This window comes from Ixodes scapularis, unplaced genomic scaffold (assembly GCF_016920785.2).
Source record: "Ixodes scapularis isolate PalLabHiFi unplaced genomic scaffold, ASM1692078v2 PGA_scaffold0__279_contigs__length_252992795, whole genome shotgun sequence".
In the NCBI taxonomy this organism is placed as follows: domain Eukaryota; kingdom Metazoa; phylum Arthropoda; class Arachnida; order Ixodida; family Ixodidae; genus Ixodes; species Ixodes scapularis.
In genome coordinates, this window is record NW_024609835.1 from 32,439,428 (window position 1) to 32,462,693 (window position 23,266).

The 23,266-nt window shown below is 45.0% G+C and overlaps 1 protein-coding gene across 1 annotated transcript in view; it reads right to left on the reverse strand.

Annotated features, from left to right (window-relative positions):
• LOC8052182 overlaps window positions 1-22,676 on the reverse strand; it is a gene marked incomplete in the record, with an annotated part of 246,952 nt that extends 224,276 nt beyond the window's left edge. The window contains 1 exon segment of the mRNA XM_042291769.1: window positions 22,181-22,676. Coding sequence (XP_042147703.1) covers window positions 22,181-22,244 — 64 coding nt within the window.
• Window positions 22,677-23,266: the final 590 nt, after the last annotated feature.

A 23,266-nucleotide genomic window follows, 5' to 3' on the forward strand; every position in this document is an offset into this window, starting at 1 on the left:
TTCTCAAGCTGTTAGCAACGTTACCAAAACACTCCGTCGGGAAACTCACCCTTGATACTCGGACCGCTCGTGTCCACCGACAGCGAACAAGATATAAATGCAGCGCCGCCCTTTAGCGACGAGTCAAAGTACGAAAGTTGCTTTATATAACTGCTGCGAGATGGCGTTGCGAGATGGCGCCACCGGCCCTTGCGCGACTCGACTGGACCGGTACGTGCAGCCGTGCAGTTCCCGGCATGGCCGCATGCAGGAGAAATGGCGGCGTTGCGATCGCGTCTAGTTGGGTTCTCGAGGTCGGATCGGAGATAATATAGTAAGGGTGCAGGTGAGCTGGTGGATGTTAACCATGTTGAATAACCTGTGACTGGGGCAGAAGTGAACAAATAAGTCGAAGGAACAGAAAAGTACAGGACAACGTCTCGACGACGACGACGTCGGAGCCACTTTTTGAAAGCAAGCTCCTATGGCGATTTCCCAAACTGAGTTGATTCTAGTAAAGTGACTATGGGCCAGCCGTATTTTTACGTCATTTTGAAGTGTCATTGTGCTCAGTCTTAACCATTTGACAAGCAGAGGCCACGAGATCTACGTCAGACAGTTTGCGGGCGTCCCGTTAGCTCAGTTGCGTTTGTCTACGCTACGACCGCAAGTCACCGGGGCATCTGTGCGTGATATGTCGCGTGCCAATTTACTCTTTGGTTTGGTTGCCACTACGCCGCGCGGATAGTTTCGTATATCCCCGTTCAAACTCGAAATAAGTCCTCCCAACGTAGTCCAGCAGCCAAACGGTACTGAGGACTTGCAATATACCGTCTAGAAGACAAGGCCCGGGCACGGCGTCATTGCTAGTGGACAGCCCCCCCCCCCCCCCCCCCCCCCCCCCCCCAACCCGGCGGCCAATACACTGAAGCTGGGTACGCCGCAGAGCCAAAGCGGCAGACGCGGACGTTGCATTGCCGCCTGTGCTAGCGTCGCGGTCGTTTCGAGACGCTGCAAGACGCGCTGCCGGCGATACAGAGGTGAGCTAGACGGCGCTTTATGGACCCACTACTGATGACGTTTGGGTAAGGGGACGAAGCCTCGTCATGAAGTCTGTATTGATGCATGGGCCTGCGCAACGCAGAGTGACGTTAAGGCACGAGTTAAAATCCGGGCACAGCATTTATTAAGGACACTTCAACTGAAAAAGGCAAATGTGTTGTAATCGCCACTAGTCACTTCTTTTTTCCCTGTGAACTGCGCGTATAAAATAAACTAAAAATATATAACGCATTGTTCACCTTTTTTTATATATATATAACCAGATGGGCTCCTGTTCGTTTAGTTCCCAATTATGAAAAAAGCGGACGTAATATAAAGAGGACAATATACCCGACGGATAGAGGGGAAGGCAGAGAGGGAATAATAATGAATTCCCTTCATGCTCTTGTGCTGACGTCGATTACACTCTAACGATTCGCAAAGTTTACACCGCCCCCCCCCCCCCCCCCCTCCGCCTCATTTCTCTGTTTCCTAATTCACCAGAAACGAACCCGAGATTGCGCACACGCCCTCGCAAAGCCTTAGGTGGTTCCTTTGTTAGCCTACCATCTTCTGCCTGCATTCTTTCTCTGCTCTTTGCCAAACAATCTTTTTTCTTTTTTTAATTTTTTTCGTCAGCCTTGCGCAAGCTTATTCCCTACGAGCAGACGGCCGAATCGCGGCGGAGCAAAGAATCCCAGATTCCCCGTTGCATTATTATCCTGTAGCCATGACTACGGCGCGACTCAATCGTAAAAGGGTTGCCCGCTCCTACGGGATCGTTCCCTCCGGTATGCAAAAAAAAAAAAAAGAGAAAAAAAAAAACGAAAATTCGAGGCTCTTCTGTGTGAAAGTCTGGTGCACTTCGCCCTTTCGTTGAAAAAAAAGAAGAAAGTCCTGAGTTTTGTTCTGCGAAAAAGCATTGCCTTTTTGAAACAAAGAGGGTGAACGTTCTAGTTTGTATTATGTGTACTCTGACTAAAACTTCATAGCCTATCCCGAGTGCGTCGGTGGTGTGTAAACTGAACTCCATCTGGTTTTTTTTTTCGAGTTCACTTTAGTTTTAGATGAATACATTTGGGAACGGCTCCACGCAACAACTCCGGGTGGAACAGAAATAAAAGACGGATTTCTTTTTTTCGGTTCGAGTACATTTAGTCGAATACTTTTCAAGGAGGCGCCGCTGGTTTGTTGAACTTTGCCGCCATGGCAGGTCTTTCCCAATAGGTACGCATTAGAGAAGAGCCTTTTATATTCGTTTATCAGATTAGTAAATGCATGGTTGGGTCAACAAAGGGGGAGGTCTGCTGCTGCTTTAGGCCAGCGTTCTCGTAAACCGAATACGAGTGCAGGCGATGAATCGTAGTGGGACTGTACACCGCTGGCTTCAGTAGCAGAAGCTTCAGAGTAAAAGGGAGAAGCAAGAAACCTCAGTGAGCTTAGTGTGGTCTCTTGAATGAAGAAAATTAATCATTTTACCTAAAACATAAACACCGTGGATGCATCACGCAAACCTTAAAGCGCTTTCTGCAAATACCCGACACGATAAGATATTCTGGATAGAGTAAACCAAAATAAGTTAGTATGACGCTAATAACTGAGCCAAAGTCGATTACTAAAAGTAAAATTTGAGGCATACGCAAGTATCAAATATTCCATAGCTGTACATAAGTACTTAGAAGTTTAACCGAAAACCTGAAACTTTGTTGGGTGTTAGTATGTGGCATTAGCAACGACTCAAATTTAAAGTTACAAACTTCAAAAGTGAGAAGATTTTAGCTTAGCGTTGGCTGCAAGATTCAAAACTCGTTCAATACGTAAAACAAAGTGAAATAATATCTGGCGGAGTCCGAGTTTGTATGAAGACGATAGGCGTCTGCTACCAACACCATTCTCTTATTGAACATTCCTGCTTTTGGTTAATATGTCTTGTCATGAGCTGACAGGTGCGCGTCGTTATACGGTGATCTATACCGACAGAAAGAGTTTCATCCATGGGTATAAATAAAGGTCTTCCTAAAAACATATCTGGAACAATTACGTCTCTGTTAAAGGGACCCTAAAACGGTTATGCGACTTTCCATAAAAATAAAACGCGTCCTTGACACTGACCGCCATTGTTGTGTGCGACGCTGGTGAGCGCGTCTTAATGGCGAGCACCCACCATATTTATCGCGCAAAATTAAAGCTTCCATACTTTTCACACGATAAGTTGTTTTAGTCACAGTTTGTGATAAACTCAAGAAAAAAGGTGTATGGTCTTAACTAGGTCTGGGCAATTGATCGAATAACCTACCGATTAATCGATTAATAGTTTAATCGCGAATATTTTAACCGGTTAAACGATAATTTTTGACAAATTAAGAAAAAGTATATTGTAAACGCTTTCCCCACTCGGGCGTGAACAAGTACACCCGTATGAAAGGCAGGTTTTAGCCTAAAGTAAACTGTAGGGGCAGCTCAAAATCGTCGCCGAGTCAGCGCGTGCTTGGCTGAATGGTTACAGCGCTTGACTGTCGCGTGGTAAGTCTAATTTCGATTCCAGTCAGTGGAATGTTCTTTTATTTATTAATTCAACGTGGCTTTCCCGTAAGTTCAGGAACGTTATCCTCTGATCGAGCTCCGAATGTTCTACGTCGAATGTTCCAGAAGCCCACGCGTGTACATTGGATGCTCCGCGTGGCAAGCCGGAGTCAGTCACGCCCGACTCAGCGTTCGATCTTGGCTCTTACTCCGACTTCGACGCCCCTGACGCTCTGTTGTCATCCTCTGTTCATTTTCTTTTTTTTTTTTTTTTTTTTTTTTGGGGGGGGGGGGGGGGCACAAGTTGGCCCCAATAAACGTTTCAGTTTCCTTAGTCATTCTTTGTTTCGTCACCTCATCATTCGTGGCGATATGTAACTCCTGACAAGTGCAGAGGGGTGCACGTGTCCCGGCTACTTGAACGCCGTGCGATTGTCCGTTTAGCGCAGAAGAACCAAAGAAGGTCGTTCTTGCCGCAGAATATCAACGAACCACTTTGCCTCATGCAGCTGAAGTGTGAGTGTGTGCAGCACCTGTGAGTGTGATTGCCCTAAAACTGTTCTCAACTTTCACGCCGAGGTTGATTCAAGTCAAAATCCTATGTCGTTTATCGCATAATCGGCAAAAGCAAAAATTAATACAATTTTCACTTTTATTTCAAATGTTATGTGTGGAAGTGAAAGAGACCAATTCATCGATTATAATAATCCATTAAAGAGGGCGATAAATCGGCTTAAATTGTTTGCATCGACGCCCAGCCCTAGTCTTAACCTCGTCAACTCGCGGTGAAGACGAGCGATGCCTTGTTCTCGAGCCGGTTGATGTCGGCGTCTCTGATCACAGCCACGACGACTCGGCTGGACACGCTCAGAGCTTGTAACTGTGTTCCGCACGTCGTTCAGCCGCCGTCGCATCTCTAACACATTGTGCAAAAGACAGCCTGTAGACGCTAGAGGGTTTTAGGGAACCGTTCTTGTACATCCAATATGGTGGTCCCTTTAGCACCAACTGCGCATATGCCAGTTTTCTGTGTAAGAACATGCCCAGTTCGTACCGTAGCGCCCGTCGTGGCGTATTGAACGTGCAAAAACGGTTCCCTAAAACTCTCTATTGTCTGCGGCGTGTGTCTTTCTTTCTTCCTTGGTCATGTCCATAAACTCTCTCCAGACAATTTCGAAGCACGCGTATGTATGAAGTGAACATGCTTCGAACTATATGCTTGTTGCGTATCCGCGGATGATTTCGTCACAGTGTCTTTTGTATTTCCAATTTCGGTCGGTCGCCAATTCAAACCCGAAAACATTGGCCGGCGCGTTGAATCTTCCCGTGTGCACACCGAAAGGAAAAGCGAGCGCCTCCGGTCGTAGAGATCTGTCGTAACGGCTGCAGGCACTGGGGATGGAGGAAGGGATTCGTAGCTCCTTGGGGCACCAGAGGCGTCTCTGTAATGCGGTGGAAGCATTATGATCGAGTCAATGTGGTTTATGAAGAAATAGTCCCCTCCTAATTCTGAAATTGTACTAAGAATTAGAAACTTCAAACTGTTCGCTCTTTTATAGACAAGTGTTTTATCGTCGCACCTCATAATACACAAGGCTTATTTTTTAGACTTTACAGATTTGTTTAAAAAAATAATAAAATGTGAAAGCTACATTAATGCAGGTGAGTTATAAGGTCACACTCTAAAAAAAGCCCGTGCGTCTCCTTTCCCGCACAACACTCGGAGAGTCAATCACCGCAACTTACGGAGGCAGCTCAGCGAATGACGATGCCGAAACATATGTTTAGACCAAAAAAACGCAGTCTGAGTTGGGACATTAAGCAATCCAAAACGTCACGCTTGCATTGCTTAATGTCACACTCAGACTGCGTTTTTTGGTCTAAACTTATGTTTCGGAATCGTCATTCGCTGAGCTGCCTCCGTAAGTTGCGGTGATTGGCTCTCCGAGTGTTGTGCAGTAAAGGAGACTCACGGGCTTTTTTTAGAGTGCAGGAGGGCCTAATATAGGGCTAATCGGCTAGAGAAATCGGATTATTAACTAAAATGTGTTAAATGACTTGTTTTTTTGTTACTAATAATAAAGGTCTGATTTCATTTAAAAACTTCCTGAGCGTCGTCAAAAGCCACTCGTAAGTAAATGTTAGAAAGGTCTGGGGCCCTAAACTCGTCGAACACAAAGTTGGAGCCCAAAGTTAGCGGAGCGCGCCGATTGGACGCCGCCGAAAAGAGCGCCAAGTCATCGTCGGGATCGTCCAATCGGTGCGTTCCGTGAACTTCGGCCCAAACTTTGTGTTCGACGAGTTTAGCACCCCTAGAGTGCGTGGTCAGTGCGGTGGTGCGCTAAGCTAACCATCTGGTTGAACGGGCGCAAATTCGTGCTCTAAGAAAACGCAGATGAAAAGAGAGGAAAAGACCGCGTGGGCGCGTTTTCGCGCCATTAGCCTTGAGCCCGCTGCATGAGCGGCAACTTTAGAGCACCGTCGAGCGCCCAACGCGCCTCAAATCTTTGTATAATTTGCCTGTTGAGTAGTTTTTGATGGAGCTGAGCAAGTTTGTGATTGAATTCCGTATCTTTATCTTCAACAACTAAAAAGTCAATAGACTGTTTTAGTATAGCGTTGCTGGCTCTTACGTACGCAATACGCAATAGTATAGCGTACGCTAAAAATGACCTGCTTGGACCGAATTTAGTTGTGCGTTACGTCTTCGAGTGAACACCGCGCATGATCTTGGTTAAATTTGCTAGAGCCGTAGAATTCCGGGTGCTTATAGCGCAACCATGCTCCTGGAAAGAAATATTGAAAAAGAAAAAGTGTCCAATCGTTTTATTTCAGATTAAACCAAGCCACAGCTGCCTCGTCAAGCGCGCTTTTCTGCGGGGTACAGAGGCTACGAGTACAAGTGCGTAGCCAAATTCGATCACGGAGCCTCCGTCAGTCGTCCCGTGGAAACGGCACCTTTTATCATTGCTATCGCGGAATGAAATGCATGACTCTGATGTCCAGTGCATGGCGAGAACTTCGGCAATTTCTTTTAGAGTCGTTCGTCCGTCGGCGATGAACTGTAGGAATAGGCTTAGCGTTGAGCAGATCGCAGCGTCGACGCACACTGCGAGTAGCGAACATTTCCACTGTGCACTCTTTCAGCTGCAGGGCGATCTGATTCGACCGCGGTAGGTCCCAGAAAGAATCGCCGAGCTGAACACCACGCAATTTCACGTAACACAGAACTTCGAAAACACCACGTCGCCCCTACTGCGCCAATCCAGGCAACCGCCATCTTGAAACTGGCGCTCTCGTTGGGTCCGAGATCTCTCGAGAGTGTCCCGCAAGGCCCGCTAGCCAGCAACGCAAAATCCCCAGCGTTGCGTGCGTACGCAATACGCTAGCCCTTCTATTGCGTTCTGCGCGTGCGCACTCACGACCCGCAATCTCCTTGCGTACGCAAAGCTATAGCGTACGGTCCACTAAAACTGTCTAATGTCATGTAGTTAATTCCCGATTTATCGTGAAAATTATCCCACTATGTTATGTCCTTGTAGCCGCATAACTCAACTGCACAGACCGCATTGGTGTAGTATTTCGTGACTTTTTTTTTTTTTTAAACACATGGCTAACCTTAGAAAAACAGCAATATTTCGCAAAATTCAAATGTAGTAGTCTTTTTAATAATCGTTCTGATCACTGCTCGGTTCGGTTCACCGCTAATCTTGCGTATCCGAATAGAGAAGAACCTAAAAAAAATGTGTTTCTTTTCTTACTTATTCTATACACCTTTTCATAAAGGCGCAGCCATCTTAAATGTCGTCACGTCTGGTATCCAGTAAAACATCGTTTTGATATCTCCAAGTCTCTAGAAGGTGTTTACGAAAAATATGTGATTGCTACACATTTTTGTTTTGCCTTAGCTGTATTTTTTCGCAGAATCCAGGGTGAAATGTTTTATTATTTTTTTTCGTCCCGCATACCAGATACGGAACCCACGTGACAGACAACGACACGAAACAAAAAACGTCTATAGCTTGCAACGCACGCGGACAAGCTATGTGCGTCTTTTTTCTTTTCCCCAGAAGACATTGAGACCAGGCAATTCTTAAGTACGCAGGTTGCCAAGAAATTTATAAGTTCCAAAAGCATGGGTCTAAATATTTTAGTATAAAGAGATGCCCGCGTTTCATGAACACACGAGTAGATATAGCCGTCATTAAAGCGAGAGCTTCAATCCGACACTTGTGGCTGTCTGTGCTTTAATATTTACTACGCAAACTTTCTGAACCAACGATATTTAAAAAAAGTCCATCCATCATAATTTTATAAAGTCCGAAAACTATTTGTTCGAAAACATTCAATCAGCGTCCGATCTGTAGCACTAAGCCCTTGAAAGGTCGCGGTGATCGACACTACTGAGTCAAGAAAACGTTAATCATCGAATGTTGTAGTCTAACAATAAACCAATGAAGATTGATTGTTAGTCCAGATCTCCGTTCACAATGCCCCCAACTTCGTTCCTAATTGGACAGCCGAGGCGCAGTCCCCGGGAGCGTCCAACTGGCTCTATCGAACAGACTGACACACCATTATTCACAATCCTAACCAACACTGGAAGCAGTTCCGCTCAATCCTAAACCTCGTTAATTCCATATCCCCATGAGACAACAACAAGAAATATATATATATATATATATATATATATATGGCCGCACTTCCCACTTGTCCCGCGCGTGTAACCTTATTACGGAGACAGTCCGCCCAACTTCACAGTGGCCGTCGGCTTTGCGGGCGAAACTCCAAATCCGACTGAAATTGGTCGCGACGCACAAACCCGTTGAAGCAGGCGGGCCATCAATGCGTCCTACCCGCATCAGCCGGCGCCGCTACAACATGCGTCGTCGGGTATGTCGCACCAATCCGCCCACCAATTCAATTTTCCCGAACCATCTCCCTGTCTTCCCTACTTCGCTAATTACTAGGCCTTTGAAACGGAGAGCGAGAGAGAGAGAGAGAGAGAGAGAGAGAGAGGGCTGACAAGTTCGGACTTCGATACCGTCTATCGTAACCCGAGCACCACGCCGCGGGTTCGTCAGCGCTCGCGAAGTGGGCACGCAGTTGTAACTCGGCTCGCCACGGCTCAGTCAACGCCATCTCGCGCAGGCTGCGGGCTTTCAACGCCGTAAACTTTCGACGCGGGTCTCAACTGGAGCCGGAAGCGGGGTGGTGTCTTTTGAGTGAGCCTTTTCTCCGGTTCGTTCGTGCCGCAAATTCGGGATTAATTAACGGCGAGACTGGGAATGCGCGTCATTAACTCGGGTGCGTGGACGACACAGCGCGTAAGGAGTTATAGTTGGACCCGTCTCGACTGGGTCGTGTGACATTGAGGAGTTTCTGAGAGGAGTGGTGGGGCCGTCGTGGGGGTTAGAGACACGAGAACGTGCTGCAATGTTTGTTCAAATGAAGTGCGGCTCTGTGTACGGTGGGTTCTCAAGCGTCGTCATGATGTAAACTTCTTATCCTAAGTTCTCAACTAAAGAAACAACGAATTTTTTTTTTTTTTGCTATTGATTGGTATGACTAGCGTTCAAAATAAAAAGTTGGCTCTTAAATCATGAAACAAAGATCTTCATTTTTTTATGCGTTCCGTTGTTTTTTTTTTTTTTTTTTTGTGTGTTTTTCTGTTGACGGGTATTTTCCAGTTCTCCTTTTTTCTCTCTCCTTCGTAATTGCGAGTCGGCCTCGCTATCCATAGGCGATCCGCCTACCCCATTTGCCGCTCAAACTGTGTCCACAATGGAGCATGCTATCGCCCGCCTTTTTCATAGTCTAAGCTCATAAAAGAATATGATTCGTGTTCCAAGAGCATCACGGGTCAATATATATTCCCGGAACCTCGGGGAGCGCAGTTTCTCAAGGCCAGCCAATCTTCATCTTTTTTGTTTGTTGTTGTTTTTAAACTATAGGAGATACATATTTTTGTTTTATTTTAAGGCAAGTGGTGGAATGTTCAAAGCAAAAAAAAAAAATTCAGAAAGGCTTTTTTTTCTTCTTTTTTTTTTTTGCTTTATGTGTATCAGACACGCATTGAGGGTAGGAAAGCCTGAATGTGAACGTAAACTTAGCAATGATTACGGGGTTACAAAATTTTGGACCAAAGCATTGCTTGCATCAAAAGTTAAAAGCAATTATGAAACAGTTAAAATACAAACTGACGTCACCCTTTGTAATTGGCGAGTATAGATTTGGTCCGTCTTTTTGCGCTCGCGTTCTCGGGAGATTCTGCAAGACAGTTTTCAGTACTTGGGCATAATTATACCAAATAAGGTACGTTTATGGTGTCAAAACATTCCGAGTAATATGATCCCTTTCATTACAAAGTCTGCGATATGTGCTCTATTGAGGCATCACAACAAACACTACAACTATTTGCGAAAAATTATGGTAAACCAAAAAGTAAAATAGTGCACGCGCCTCGCGTTTGACCAAGGCGAAAAGATCGAGACGCCTGGCGCGCATCGATCATTTCATTTTCATTGGACAATTTGTTCATCTATTCGCAACTCCAACGCCCTATAGGTGGCGGGGCGGCAGTTCCAAGATGGCGGAAGAGACGGGGATAGATTCTCCAGGGTTTCACGTGCGCCTGCTCGCTGACGCTGGCCAGTGGGTTAAAAATGATTTATATGTCTGCAAACGCGAGGTGGTTAGAGCAGGATCGTATTAAAGGTGACGGAGATGTTGATGCGCGTTAGCAAAATGAGCATGCTGATATTTAAACGTTGCAGAAACCTCGACTTACGCAGTGTTGTGGTGGGCGAGCGCGTTTTGCGCACCGGCCACGTCACTGTTTGGGGCAGAATATTTTTTAGGGTAATGAGGATATCGTGTTTGCGCCTTGCCTGGCCATTAGTGCTCTAACAAGAGAGCCACGAACGGTGACCGTCAAGCTTTATTAGAGCAGCATTCACTGTATTGCTGTCTTCACGTCACAGCCTCACAACTCGCTGCTCACCGTCTCGGTTTTAGTGTACTGCAACACGTGATCAAACTGCTCTATGGTTATTGATAGGAAGTTTGTTACCGCAGGCTACCGCGCGGTGTAGCATTACAACCGGAGGCTCGCGCTGCGCCTTTAAGGCACAATTTTCAGCGCGTGCCAGGAGTGTTGCCTTGCTCATGGTATAGCCAACGGTAGCCTGCGGTAACGCTATGCTTAAACTGCCTATTACTATAATCGGCGTGTTTAGGGGTTTAGGGGTTTTATTTATTGCACTTCCGAAAATTCATGTTTTTAATATACCGTAATTTTTTTTTTCTCGTATGTTTAGGGGTTTAGGGGTTTTATTTATTGCACATCCAAAAATTCATGTTTGAATATACCGTACTTCCTTTCTTTCGTACCGTGTTATTTGCAACGCTGTGGTGCCTTTTCCCAAAAACTGCCCGTTCCAAGCTCTCGTCACGAACGGCTGGCTAACACAGACGCGCTAAAACGTTTCGGGCATTTCTTTACTCATTTTGTAATTAGCTGAAAGCAAGTACACGTATTCTATCTTTTAAAAGTGCTTGGAATAAATGGTCATGTTCCTACGGCCTTAAAACGCAAACCCATTCCCGACGTGTATTGCTCGACATATTGATGCGCGACCAGTTTTTTCCTTCTTAGGGCAGAGAATAGACTTTTCATATAACGAACGCTAGAGCTCTCCATTATTAGCGAGTGCGTTTGCCGTCACGTTGAGCACAGATTGAGCTGGCGGCCATGCACAAGACCAGCAATTCGCAGCGTATGCGATATATGAAAATTCCCTAATAATATTAGATATCCCGGTTCTTCGTGCAACGCTGTTGCGAGGTGGAGCACAAGAATTCCTATTTTAACGCGCTCACTTTTTTCGTTACAACGGCTTCACGCATCAAGGCCGACAGTCCCTGCCACCTTTTCCACGCAGCCGCCGCCGCTGCCGTCCCCGTTCCTCTAGTTCTCCGCTCGTCCGCGGGAGGGCGAGCGGCTCGCTGGAGTTGCGAATAGCATCACCCTATAAATACTCTACGTCGCGCCGTTGTTTTTAACCTAGAAATAGCCATTTTAGAAGAGGTTTTGATGACGTACGTATAGAGTTTATTATGATCAGTTTTCTGATCAATCAAGACAACTGCGCGTACGTTTCCCGGAAACAAGTGCAGAACAACTTGATGCTCTTTACGGAAGAAAGCGAAAGACCAACAAAACACCCACAATGTTTGCTTTCTAAATTGTGTCCTGCACTGAATTATCGGCAGAAGACGTATAAGCTATGGAAAACCGTGACTAGCGTGTATGGTATAGAAGCGTCATCTCCGCTGCACTCTTCGTTGGGCTCATTATGTAGATAGTCGTATTTTTCACTGCACAGGCCTTTCCCTAGACAATGTGGACACGTTTTCAGACGATACACTACAGTTTATAATGGTATAAATATCGTATTTATATACTCAAGCCAACCGAAGAAAGGGAGAGAGCTAAATAGATCGTGATAAGAAGTACTTCCACTTCACACAGTTATTCTGATAGAAGATAACGATTTCTATCTTTCGAGTAAAGCCGCCTTTCTAACTCAATTGTGGTCAGCGTTACTGGATGTTTTCAGTTAGCAGACTGTTACAGACGAATGTCGATCGGAGCTAGCACCCTACTCTTTCCATCGTCTGTCATCGGCTGCTTGAGGCGCCACCCGTTCTGCACGCTGCGGCTGCTTTGTGAACTGTCGTTACAGGTACGCACCGTCGTGTACAGATAAAGTGGTGCTTCAATCAACTGGTGACAAATATTAGCGTTGGAAGACAATGGAGTCTTTTTCTAAAAGAATACCCCTTTATTTGATCTGCTATTATCGCTGGCAGTCTAAGAACAACGGTCCATCGCCGGCATCCGGACATCTTATCGTTGTTCAGCGTATGAGACCGAACCGTCTCCCGATAACAGCCATCGGGGCGCAATAGCAAAGCGACGTGCATCACTCTAAGTAGCCACCCTTCTGTCGTGCTTTCATCAGCTAGAGCGCTGCTGCAGCCCGTTAAAGGGGCTCAGTGAGCTCCAATAAGTGCGACCCCGCTTCCGAGAAGGAGCCAATTTAAAGGCGCCTCAAAATAAGAAAGCACCCAGTGTACCGCGCTATTCCCGATAAGGACTGCAACAGCCCCGTCTCCCTCCCCTCTCCCCACTGCCATTAGTCCATCGCGAACTGACTTACAAACCGGGCCCCCTTTTGTAAATCGAAAGAGGCCAGAATAGCCGCGGCCGTGCGCAAAAGACAATCGCGAGCCCCCGGTCTTGGCAGAAATTGATCGCTGCTTCCCCCGTTTCGAGCTATCGTTCTTATATCGCCGGGCATAACATCCTCCTTACACGTGAGGGAGCCGAGGCCATAACGGCTTGCCGATGGGGTCAGGCTATAAAGCGTCGTTGGGTTTTGTTCCTAGACAAATAAAAGGAGACTATCCCTTCACGACCAAGCCAAAACGATTTCTGCTTTTTCTTTCTATTTCCGTTATTGACTCGGTTAATCTCGTTATTTTCAGGCCTGGCACGCCGGCGTCGACCAAAGCCGCAGCTGAAGCGGGAGAATGGCGGTGTCCATACTTCCGGAGGCTCAGCTCTTCGCACCCAGTGGCGAAGGCCCTTGTCTCGTTGCGAGTGCACGGCTCAGAAAGCTTCGCCTAGAACCACTAAACAAGCTAGGCTACTTCATTCCCCGACTATCCTGCGGGCGCCGCCATGTTGGCGCTTAGTGCACAGCCTGCGCAAATGGGATGTAGTTCCGATCTGAAAATGCGACTTCGTTAGCTTTCGATGCTTTGTCAGGAAGCTTAAGACCAAGGTCGCACTGCTCATACATCATACAAAAAACAGTCTGCAAAATACGAGTCACCGCAACAACCGTGGTTCGAGTGTCGCGTACCAAATTTTCTCCTTGAACTCATTGCCATGCGGCACTCGAAGCACGGATCTCGAGGTCACTCGCGTTCAAATCTGTATGCAGACTGTCTTTTGTGTGATGTATAAGCAGTGTCACCCCGTATAAGAGATGTCGTTTTCATCTGTCGCAGAGTGTTCTAACGATTCTGGAAGAGGAAAACGTTTTATGCGGTTTCAGATAAATGTTTCGCTAGGACAGCCCCTACCCACTGCTCGGACGCAAACGCCTAACACTGGAAGCCGGCGTTCGAACACTAAGTAAAGACAAAGGCTGGGTAGACGCAAAGCTTTGTGTCTACCCATTAATCATTCCCACCAGAGCTCGGCACCCTTCCGATCCTGCGCACTCTCCTCCCCTTCTCTCCCTCAGTTTCGACCATCACGAAGAGTTAATTTTATTGAGAGAAGGTATTGCTACTGGGGAACCTATTTGCGTTGAGAAACTCGCTAGGGGCCCTTAGCTTTTCCTGACTATGGGTAGTGCACGTGCTATTCACACGGTTATGTTTTAATTTTCTTTGTGCATAGAATCCCGGCATTGCACTTGCTTGCACCAGCAGATAGAGTTCAAGTATCCTCACTCTGGGTTGTGAAAAACCTCCACCAGGTGGCGATACCGAAACTTCTCGCCGCTGAAATGTTGACCTCATCACTCCATGGCGGGTGCTTGTGCACAAAGGTTCTCTAAAAACCAGAAAAATCCTATTGAAAGCCTGCTGCCTCCAGCGCTTTGCAGCTAAATTGTTCCACAGCGACACACGATTGCGTTGTCACGATGTAACGACACAGTCTAATGTTGTCCCTGACTACAGTAAGGGTAGGGTGGTGCAGGTAGGGAGAAAAATTTGGTTCTTATCAATTTTAGCTCTCACTTAGAAATTGACCACAGTATCACGTCTCCTATTACTGGCAGTCGTTTCCCACGCTAGTGAGCGCTTCTCGCGTTTCAAGGTTATTCTCAGTTATATTCTATAAGTAAGCGACAGGGCAAGAAGCGCAGAGCGTCTCTCTCGAATGTTCAGCTTCCAGCAGAAGTTAGTTACATTCGATAGCTCTTCGGCACGTCTTGAGCTTCGAGCGTGCGCGTGGAGCAAAAGCATGACGGAAGGCTACGCACACGTGCTTGGGGCTGGGCATTCGAAAGAGACTTCTTTCGCTTCTTGTCCAGTGGGTGACTTCTATATTGTAGTCTGCATGAAAATCGGTTATGAGGTTCAAGGCACCTCGCCCTTGTCTCTGTAACTCAATGCTCTTCATAAAGTTGAAGATGGGTATAGAACGCACTCGGTGAAAACAAAAACTAGCCTAAGGCGTCGAACGTAGGCCACAAAGTGAATAGGCTACGGTTTATTTATTTTGTCTTCTTTAGATTATTAAGCAACATTAAACGTTGACCAGCCAGCTCCACCTCAGACAAGGCACGCCGGGTCCTGTGATTATAAGGTTTGGGGATTAAGTAAGAAGTGTCCATTACTCAAAATCCCACATGTTGAAAGGTTTGTTTCTTTTTTTAATATTACGTTTTCTTCCGCGTGCATCTATTTTATGCAGTTGGAAGCCTCGAGGTGAATGAGTAAGTGAGTACAAACACACAGACGGCAGGCAGATGTTGGTTAAAATATCATCTAATAGCGTGCAAGTCGCGGAACGAAATTGATAAAGCTAAATAGCAATTTAGCACAGTAACACTATCCCTTACGAGGGAACCATGACAAAATGCAGACCCAGAACAGACTCCATTAATCTAAACTCTGCGAGCAGGAGCAGAGCGACAAAAATATGAAGGCGCGTTGACGTTTGCGAATATGAACGGGCAACGCCCCTCGCAGTCATTTATTACATGGCAGCGAGGCAAAAACTTATTACCCCGTAACAAATTGATGCCTATATTAAAGTTTAGGATATCTAAATATACTTCCTTTTTTTTCTCTCCAAATTCCCGGCAGTTTTTATTTTTTCGGCGGTCGTGCCTTGTGTAAACGGACATCACTCAAAACGATTAGGTGTCATGTTTTGCTTGCGTCAATTTGTTCTTTAGTTGGGGATTTTAGTAGTTACTTTTTTATCGTCTTTCCCACTTAATTACAATAAAACAATCAACTTCTTTCATAGATAAGGGCTTCCGAAGTTTTAACAAAGTTTCCGACGCTCCAGCTGCATTGTAGGAACGCGATCGTTGAGGGACCAAAAAGTACCGAAATGCGAGAAGTAGGAGTCAGCCAAACAGAAAATTTATTAATAACGATTTCCCCGGGCGGTTTCTAAACATATAATGTCTGTTGTTGACGCCGTAGTCCGTTCGATATCACAGAAATTAAATACTCCAATTCAACGCAGTCGTTCGTTTTTTCAATGGCGTGATCCATTATGCGAACCGAATGGCAATATCTGGTTGTGGAAATGGCTGCGTTCTCTAAGAGAAATTATCCAGCGTGACCTTTGCATTCATATTAGTTTTTTGACGAAGCGGTAAGCCGTATAGTGAAATTAATTTTTTGTGATATATTTTGAGCACCTCCTGAGAAAAGTAAACAAAGTAACAGCCAAACCAGGAGAGCAGCCAGTAGGGGAATGTGATATCAGTGAGTCGGCGAGTCACCGAAGTTAACTTGGGTAATTTTACACGCCTTGACTACGCCTTCGTTGTCTCTTTAAGCCAGTGTTGTTGTTGTTGTTTTTCTTTTCTTCTTTTTTTTTTGTTTTGCGGGGGGGGGGGGGGGGTGTTTATAAACGTTTTCATTAGCCGGTGATATCATTTTTATTATTGAATGCGTGCTGCAAACCGTTCATTACTTATTAAAATGTCCCCAGTTCTACGCCGTTGTCGGTCGTAATTTCGAAAAAAAGAAAACATGGTAAAAGAAGCCTGAACTCGACCAGCAATTTTCTTCTGGAAGAAAAGCAAACTTTTGCTTTTGTTTTTGGTGCGTTGCTTTTCTAGAAAATTCGGGGCGTAAAGGAATTCCTTCTTCGAGGGCCTTTGAGACATGGCGTGTTTATATGCTGGCCCTCTGTCTCTGCTTTTTGTAAAGATCAAAAACACCAGCTCGTTGTTCTTTTTTTTTTATTATTATGCTGGTTACATAGATGGTATTTTTTTTCAACATAAATCAAATCTACATGATATTAGTCGTATAAAGACTCTCGACGCAAAGACAAGTAGACAAAAGACGCTAACTCAGCACTAACTCACGACTTCGTTTTCGTTTCCCGTCTTCTTCAATGCATAAAAGCAATCAAGTGGGAAAAAGGAAAGAAAGCAAAAGACTCATCCATATGCAAGACACTTCTCCACTCAGCCATTCGAGAAAAAAAACAAAAAAACGAGTGTTACAAAACATCTAACAAATTGAAAAAAGAAAGAACTACACCTCAACATTTACAGTTGCGTTCCCATTCTAGGAATGAATTCAAACTCTTCATTACATATCGCAACTGACTCTGCACTGACGCAAACATTATGACCATATTGACCAAGGTATAGTGCCTCATGAATTTCACTAGTCAAATTTTTTGGCATGTCTTGCCAATAGTTTAATGCGTTTAAACAGAGGTGTACAAACACATCTATCGGTATGAACTTCTAGATGACCCAATGGCACAGACCCTGGCTCGAACATTTAGCATTGGCTTGCCTGTCCTATGCAGGCACGTAGCCAGGATTTTGTTTCGGGGGCGGGGGTGGCGGGCTCCCACGACAAAATGCTGTATGAGGTGGAGGGGGTAGAGGAGGCTTCAGCAAAAATAAAGATTTCGGGCGAGAGGGAAGGGGGGCGGGGGGGGGGGGGGGGGGGGGGGGGCGCCTATGACAAAATGCTGTATGAGCGGGAGGGGGTAGAGGAGGCTTCAGCAAAATTAAAGATTTCGGGCGAGAGGGGGGGGGGGGGGGCGCCTATGACAAAATGCTGTATGAGAGGGAGGGGGGTAGAGGAGGCTTCAGCAAAATTAAAGATTTCGGGCGAGAGGGGGGCGGGGGGGCGCCTATGACAAAATGCTGTATGAGCGGGAGGGGGTAGAGGAGGCCCCAGCAAAATGGAAGATTTCGGGGGAGAGGGGGGGTCCGGCCCCATGCCCCCCCCCCCCCCCCCCCCCCTGGCTACGTGCCTGGTCCTATGTATACCTTACCGAAGAGAATGCGATTTTCTACACGACTCAGTCTGTCCATGCGACGTGTATGAAACGCTGTTTGATTTCACACACACTGCATGATTACTTCTCGCTTTCTCAACCGCAGCACACAATCGAGACTACATAGAATGGGCCGAGAAGACACAGGAACTTCATAATTATCCGCCACATTCTTCATCCCGTGGGAAAGGTTATTAAATAAGGTATTACAACTGGGCGGGATGTAGGCTTCCGCCCAGCGGCCTAGCGTTGTCACAAAACCCAAGCGTTTGTTTGCCTGAAGATAGTTAAAAGCGATTCTTCCACCTTTACTATGATATCCTTAGGAAAACCTGTTGAAATCATCGTCTCGATTTGAAAGCTACTGAAACGTTTATGCAAATATTTTTTTTTTTTAAGAAGCTCTCAGACATGATCTGGCAATTCTTCTCTATACAATATTAAGGTGCGCGTAATCGTAGCTAAGGAGATACTTCTTTCTCCTCGGCTCGAAAGCCCAGCATACGTTACTCTGTTCTAGGTGTAAGTTTAGATCCAGAAAGGGCAAGGCGTTTCTATGAGGAACTTCAAACGTAAACTTTAGACCTTCAGAGCACTCCCTTAGAATTCTCAAAAGATGGGAAACTGTGTCTACACTTTTTTCGCCCTGTTTAGAAATAAACATAACAAGATGTTCATCCACATATTTGAATATTTTCAAAACCTCTCCGTTCAGCCTTTCCGCAATCGAACAATCACATACAGCGAGGTAGCTATCACTTGACACAGGAGCAGCACTAGATCCAATACATATTCCAGATTTTTGTAGAAACGTATTTCTCCCAAAAGTGATAAAAGTTTTATTCACATATAGGCGTAGATCTAAAAACTGTTTCAGTTAAATGTCAGTCAATTTCTGAAAATCCACCAAGTCATTCACGTCAATACATTGTTGAACCGCCTCAATGAGGCCCTCATGTGGAATAGAGCAGAAACGATCTTCCACATCTATCGAAACCATGTTAAAAGTACCAGGGTTCCCATTGCTGATATATTCTATCAATGCTTCGGAATTTAGAATGTAGAAAGGATCATGCGAATTCAAATACGAAAGCTGATGTTCGAGATACCTCGAGACGTGTAACAGCCAGGACATTTTCTGTTATCACCCTGAACAGCATATTTATCTACCGGGTCTTCACCAAGAAGGAAACATGGAGATTGAGACAACTAGCTGCCCTGACGGACTTATGAAGTTTGTCTAAACCAAAGTGCTTGCAAAGTCGCAGAGTTTGCAAGCACTTTGCTTTTGCCAAAATGGCGTCCGGAAGTGTTCCGAAATTTTCTTACACGGCTTGTGTAGATTTTTTTTTTTTTTTAAATATGCGTTCTGGCATAACTACAAAACCACTCTCTTTATTCGCTACCAGCAACTTCAACCCAGAGGCATTAAAAATGAAACAATTCGTCCTAGATTGAATCTATGTACATGTTTTCTTGAGTTTCGACTTAAACTTTCTACGCAGACCAGGATACAACTGACTTTTCTTTTGGAAGCTGTCTTCTCGGACACTTGTCTCACCAATGCCAACATTTCTGGAGGTTTCACCATCCGTTCAGTAGCATATACTTAGGACCTTTGCTTACAGGAATTGTCCGGTAAAATATTGTCTTTGAGAAAATAATTAAATGGTATTCACATTGCTTTTAAGAATATCACCCGCAGAATATTCGAATTTTTAATCGCAGAAGCCGCACAAGTAACTCAGTTTTAAACAATGCCCAACGGCTCAGATGGCACCTGCAAAACACACAGCGTTTTCGTTGGCAACAGTGGAAGCCCTGATGTAACATCATGCAAAGAGAGCCGCGATAGCTCTTGAATGCGGCTTCGGTAAAATAACTTAGTTCTAAGGAAGACAAGATTTACGGTATTGAGGGTAGCTCAATCTTTTGGCGATGATCTTTGTACGCTCCATCAATTATGTGGATCAAAACCTGGAATAAGTCAACACCCGCGACTCTGACGTTGTCAGGCCTCGCGTAACGTCACGCCACGACCAGCCATGCATAGTTTCGAAATTTGGCGCGAAGTATCACATTGATGTTCATAATTTATTTAGCGAATATTATGGTGACTCTTAATAAAATAATACCACACCTGACTATATTTAGGCCTTTTCTACGTGACCAGCGCAAAAGCGTAGTAACCTCCGGATGTCACCGTACAATCCCTTTAACATCTTGCAAATGGTCGATGATGCGGTTGCATCCCCTAATGTACGACACTGTTCTTTACTCAAGGCGGATCTTTGCGTCGCTTAGGGAACGTGGAACGTAAGCACACCCAAAGGAACTCAAGAAAGTAGTGGAAAAATATAAGTTCCCGTAGTGTTCTCGGCCTCTTCTAAGTAGTCTCGGTTGTGTGCTGCGATTGGTGTAGCGAGAAGTAAGCGTGTAGTGTGTGAAATAAAACATCGCTTCAAATCCGTCGGAAGCGCACTCAAAATCGTGTATAAAATTTCTTTTTTTTTTTTCTGGTAAGATATACATAGAATTGAGAGGTCGATGCATAAATTTTTGAGCTAGGGAACACTCTCTGTCTCTGACGTCTACGCCATCGGGTCACCTGGCAGTTCATACGAATAGATGTTGTAGGACACGTCTGCTTAAGCGCATTGGAAGATTGGCAGCACATCCCAAAAAATATATTAGGGAAATTCATGACGCATATTACATTCGTCTATACGGTCTTGATGTTTGCGTTAGTGCACAGTTACGATTTGTAATGAAAAGTTTAAATTCATTCGTAGAATGGGACCGTGTGCGTCAAAGTTCAGATTTAATTCCTACATTTTTTTTTAATAATTAGACATTCTGTAACGTTTGGTTTGTATTTTTTAAATGGCTGACTGAAGAAGTGGCCTGCTATGAATGAGTATTTTTCTTTCTTTTTTTTCCCCACTTCATTTCTTTTATGTATTGAGAAAGATAAGAAAAAGAAAACAAAGTCGTGAGTCAGCGCTCTGTTTATGTATTTAGTCTACTTGTCCTTATGTCTTTTTGCGCCTTTTTTTCTTGTTGACAATTCTACACTCAGAAGTTGAGCACAAAAACAAAGTCAATAAAAAGAAAACAGCAGCGCAAAGCATTACCAGCACTGGATAAGAAAACAAAGGACAAGCTAAACACAACCAGCAGCCATATTTTGTATGTTGCTAAATTGTGTGTTGAAAAGCAAAATGTTCTCTATATCAGTTTACCATTCATACTATCCAAAGATCAAAAAAAATTATTCGGCTGTTGACTTATTTCTTTCGTCAAAGAGAAATAGTTATGTAAAGAAGGCATTTAAAGAATGAAACTTAAAATAGCGAAGATTTCAACCCAACTTCGATACCTCCCGCCTGCATTTGAACTAAAATCTGGCGTTTGTTTAACCTGAAATTACAATCTGCCATATATATTTTATAGTTAGCAGGAAACAAAAATCATGCATATTTTCCTAGATATAAAATAGATATGCACCATTTAGATGTCAGAGAAAGAGTAGAATTAACATGGTCTTTACAGTATATCTGTCTTTGGTTAATAATTATATAGCCTAGCTTCTAGAGGGCGAATACCGAACTACTTTGTTCCTTGCGTGCATTTATTTTTCTAACTGCATTAGATTGAAAGGTCGTGAAACCGTACATAAGCTGAAAGTGTGTGAACCAAAAAACTCGTACTTATGAGATTAGGTCGTACTATTTAAGAAATATTCGGAATTTCTGCTGCATAACATCTGGAAACCTGGTCCGCATTATAGTAGTTCTACAAAACCTTTAAAATACCGTGTCAGTTACAATAGAAAAGTATATTTTACAATATCCTTCAAATAGATGGTAATATACTAGCAGATAAGTTATGTTGGATAGAGCTCTTGTGTGTACTTTTCTTAACAGAATCCCAAAACTTAAATAAACCTCCAGTACCTAGAATACTATATGGTTATATGTGGGCATATCATGACTATCTACAACGAACAGTGTTTCTTCGTTCCTTTCGCGTTTCAGAAAAGAAAACTGACCATCGGTGTCCGTTAACGATCTCAGCGAGGTTGTACAACGGCTCGCACAAGTTTGCGACGCTAGTACTTAAAATCATCCGCAGCGAACATCGACTAAAATGCCGCGATCGCGTAAAGTAGAGAAAATCTCTAAATGTAGTTAAGTCTCGCAGATATGTTCAAAGAAGTCCAGTTGTGACAAAATCGCGTCTACGGGACCTTAACAACCATAGAATCGCGTTTCTCGAGACTACAACTTTTCATGAAGCTAAATTAAAGCCCATCTCCTTCTCCATAGCGAAGTACGAAATAATGTAGTAAAACAATTATATGACTATGTTCAATAAACATATTAGGACGTATACGACTACATAATGCCCTACAAACTTCTCGTATACTTTATGTATGTTATTGAGTGCTAATAGGACAAATCCTACGTAAAACTGTTCTGTTTTCAATAGGGAACGTGGAAGAAACAACCTTAAAGTACGTTTAAAATACAAGGAAGACGGGCGAAAAAAAAAACTTACCTTGCAAAGGCAGGCACCCAAGCGTCCACAAGACGAGCCACCAGAAAACTTTAGACAGGGACATAATCCGAGATTCGCTTTCCTCAAGTACGCCCTTGTCAACACGCGCACAGCCTCGCACGTGGGGCGACGGAACAACAGTAGCCACTCGTATCCAACACCCTCGCCCAGTCGGAACACCGGATGAGACCACGGGGAGACCACAGCTTCCGAGCTGCACCCTGGTGGTCAGCGAACAGTCCCGGATGAAGAGTCCGCAATGACGGGGAAAAAGCCGAGGATGCGACTGTCGCCGGCGACGTCTCTCAGAGGACAGAGTGTCCCGAAGCGAACCACCGGAAGGCCGCTGCTACAGAGCGCATCCCGAACCGCGGCTGCTTCGGCTGTGCGCAGCCGGCACACCACAGTGAGCGAGTGGTCCGCGCCGCGGGCCTTGGACCCTTCACCCAAACCTCACCCAGACAGCGCCATCGGCGGCGGCGGCAGCTCGCGTCTATGACCCGCCCCCACTTTTTTCCGTTTCTTCCCTCGCAGATGAGAAAGAGTCGGTCTCTAGCGCCATCTGTCGACGCTGCCACAAATCGCGCAGTTCTTTGGTTATCCGCCGCTACCATTTGATTTCGCTCCACCCTCTTTCGCGTCGTCGTTTCAAAAAGTGCCTAGTTAGAAAAGCCGAGATCCCTTTTCCCCTAGTCTTACTGTTCTGTCAATTTTTATTTTTTTAACTAGTTGTATTAGTCTCATGTATCGCTTCTTTTTTTCGTCTTGTATCTAACTTTATCACGGTCGCCTGTCGTGTTGTGCCCCCCTTTGTGTCGCGGCGCCGCGTCGAATCGATAAATCCTGCACGAACGCGCGACAGCGAATGCTTTTTAAGAGAATGAAAGCCGGAAGCCGAAAATGAAAGCTCACCCAGTATGGCCATGCCCCGGCAGTGTGCTGCAAGGGTAGATTAGGGGAGAGAGGGTCGAATTTTCTCATTCCTTTTTTTTGTTTTTAATGTTTTGTGTTTTTGTAGCGCTTCCACTGTCTTTGTCCTGAAAGTGCGCGCAGTTGTAACCTGAGAGGACGGAGCTGATGGAGTGG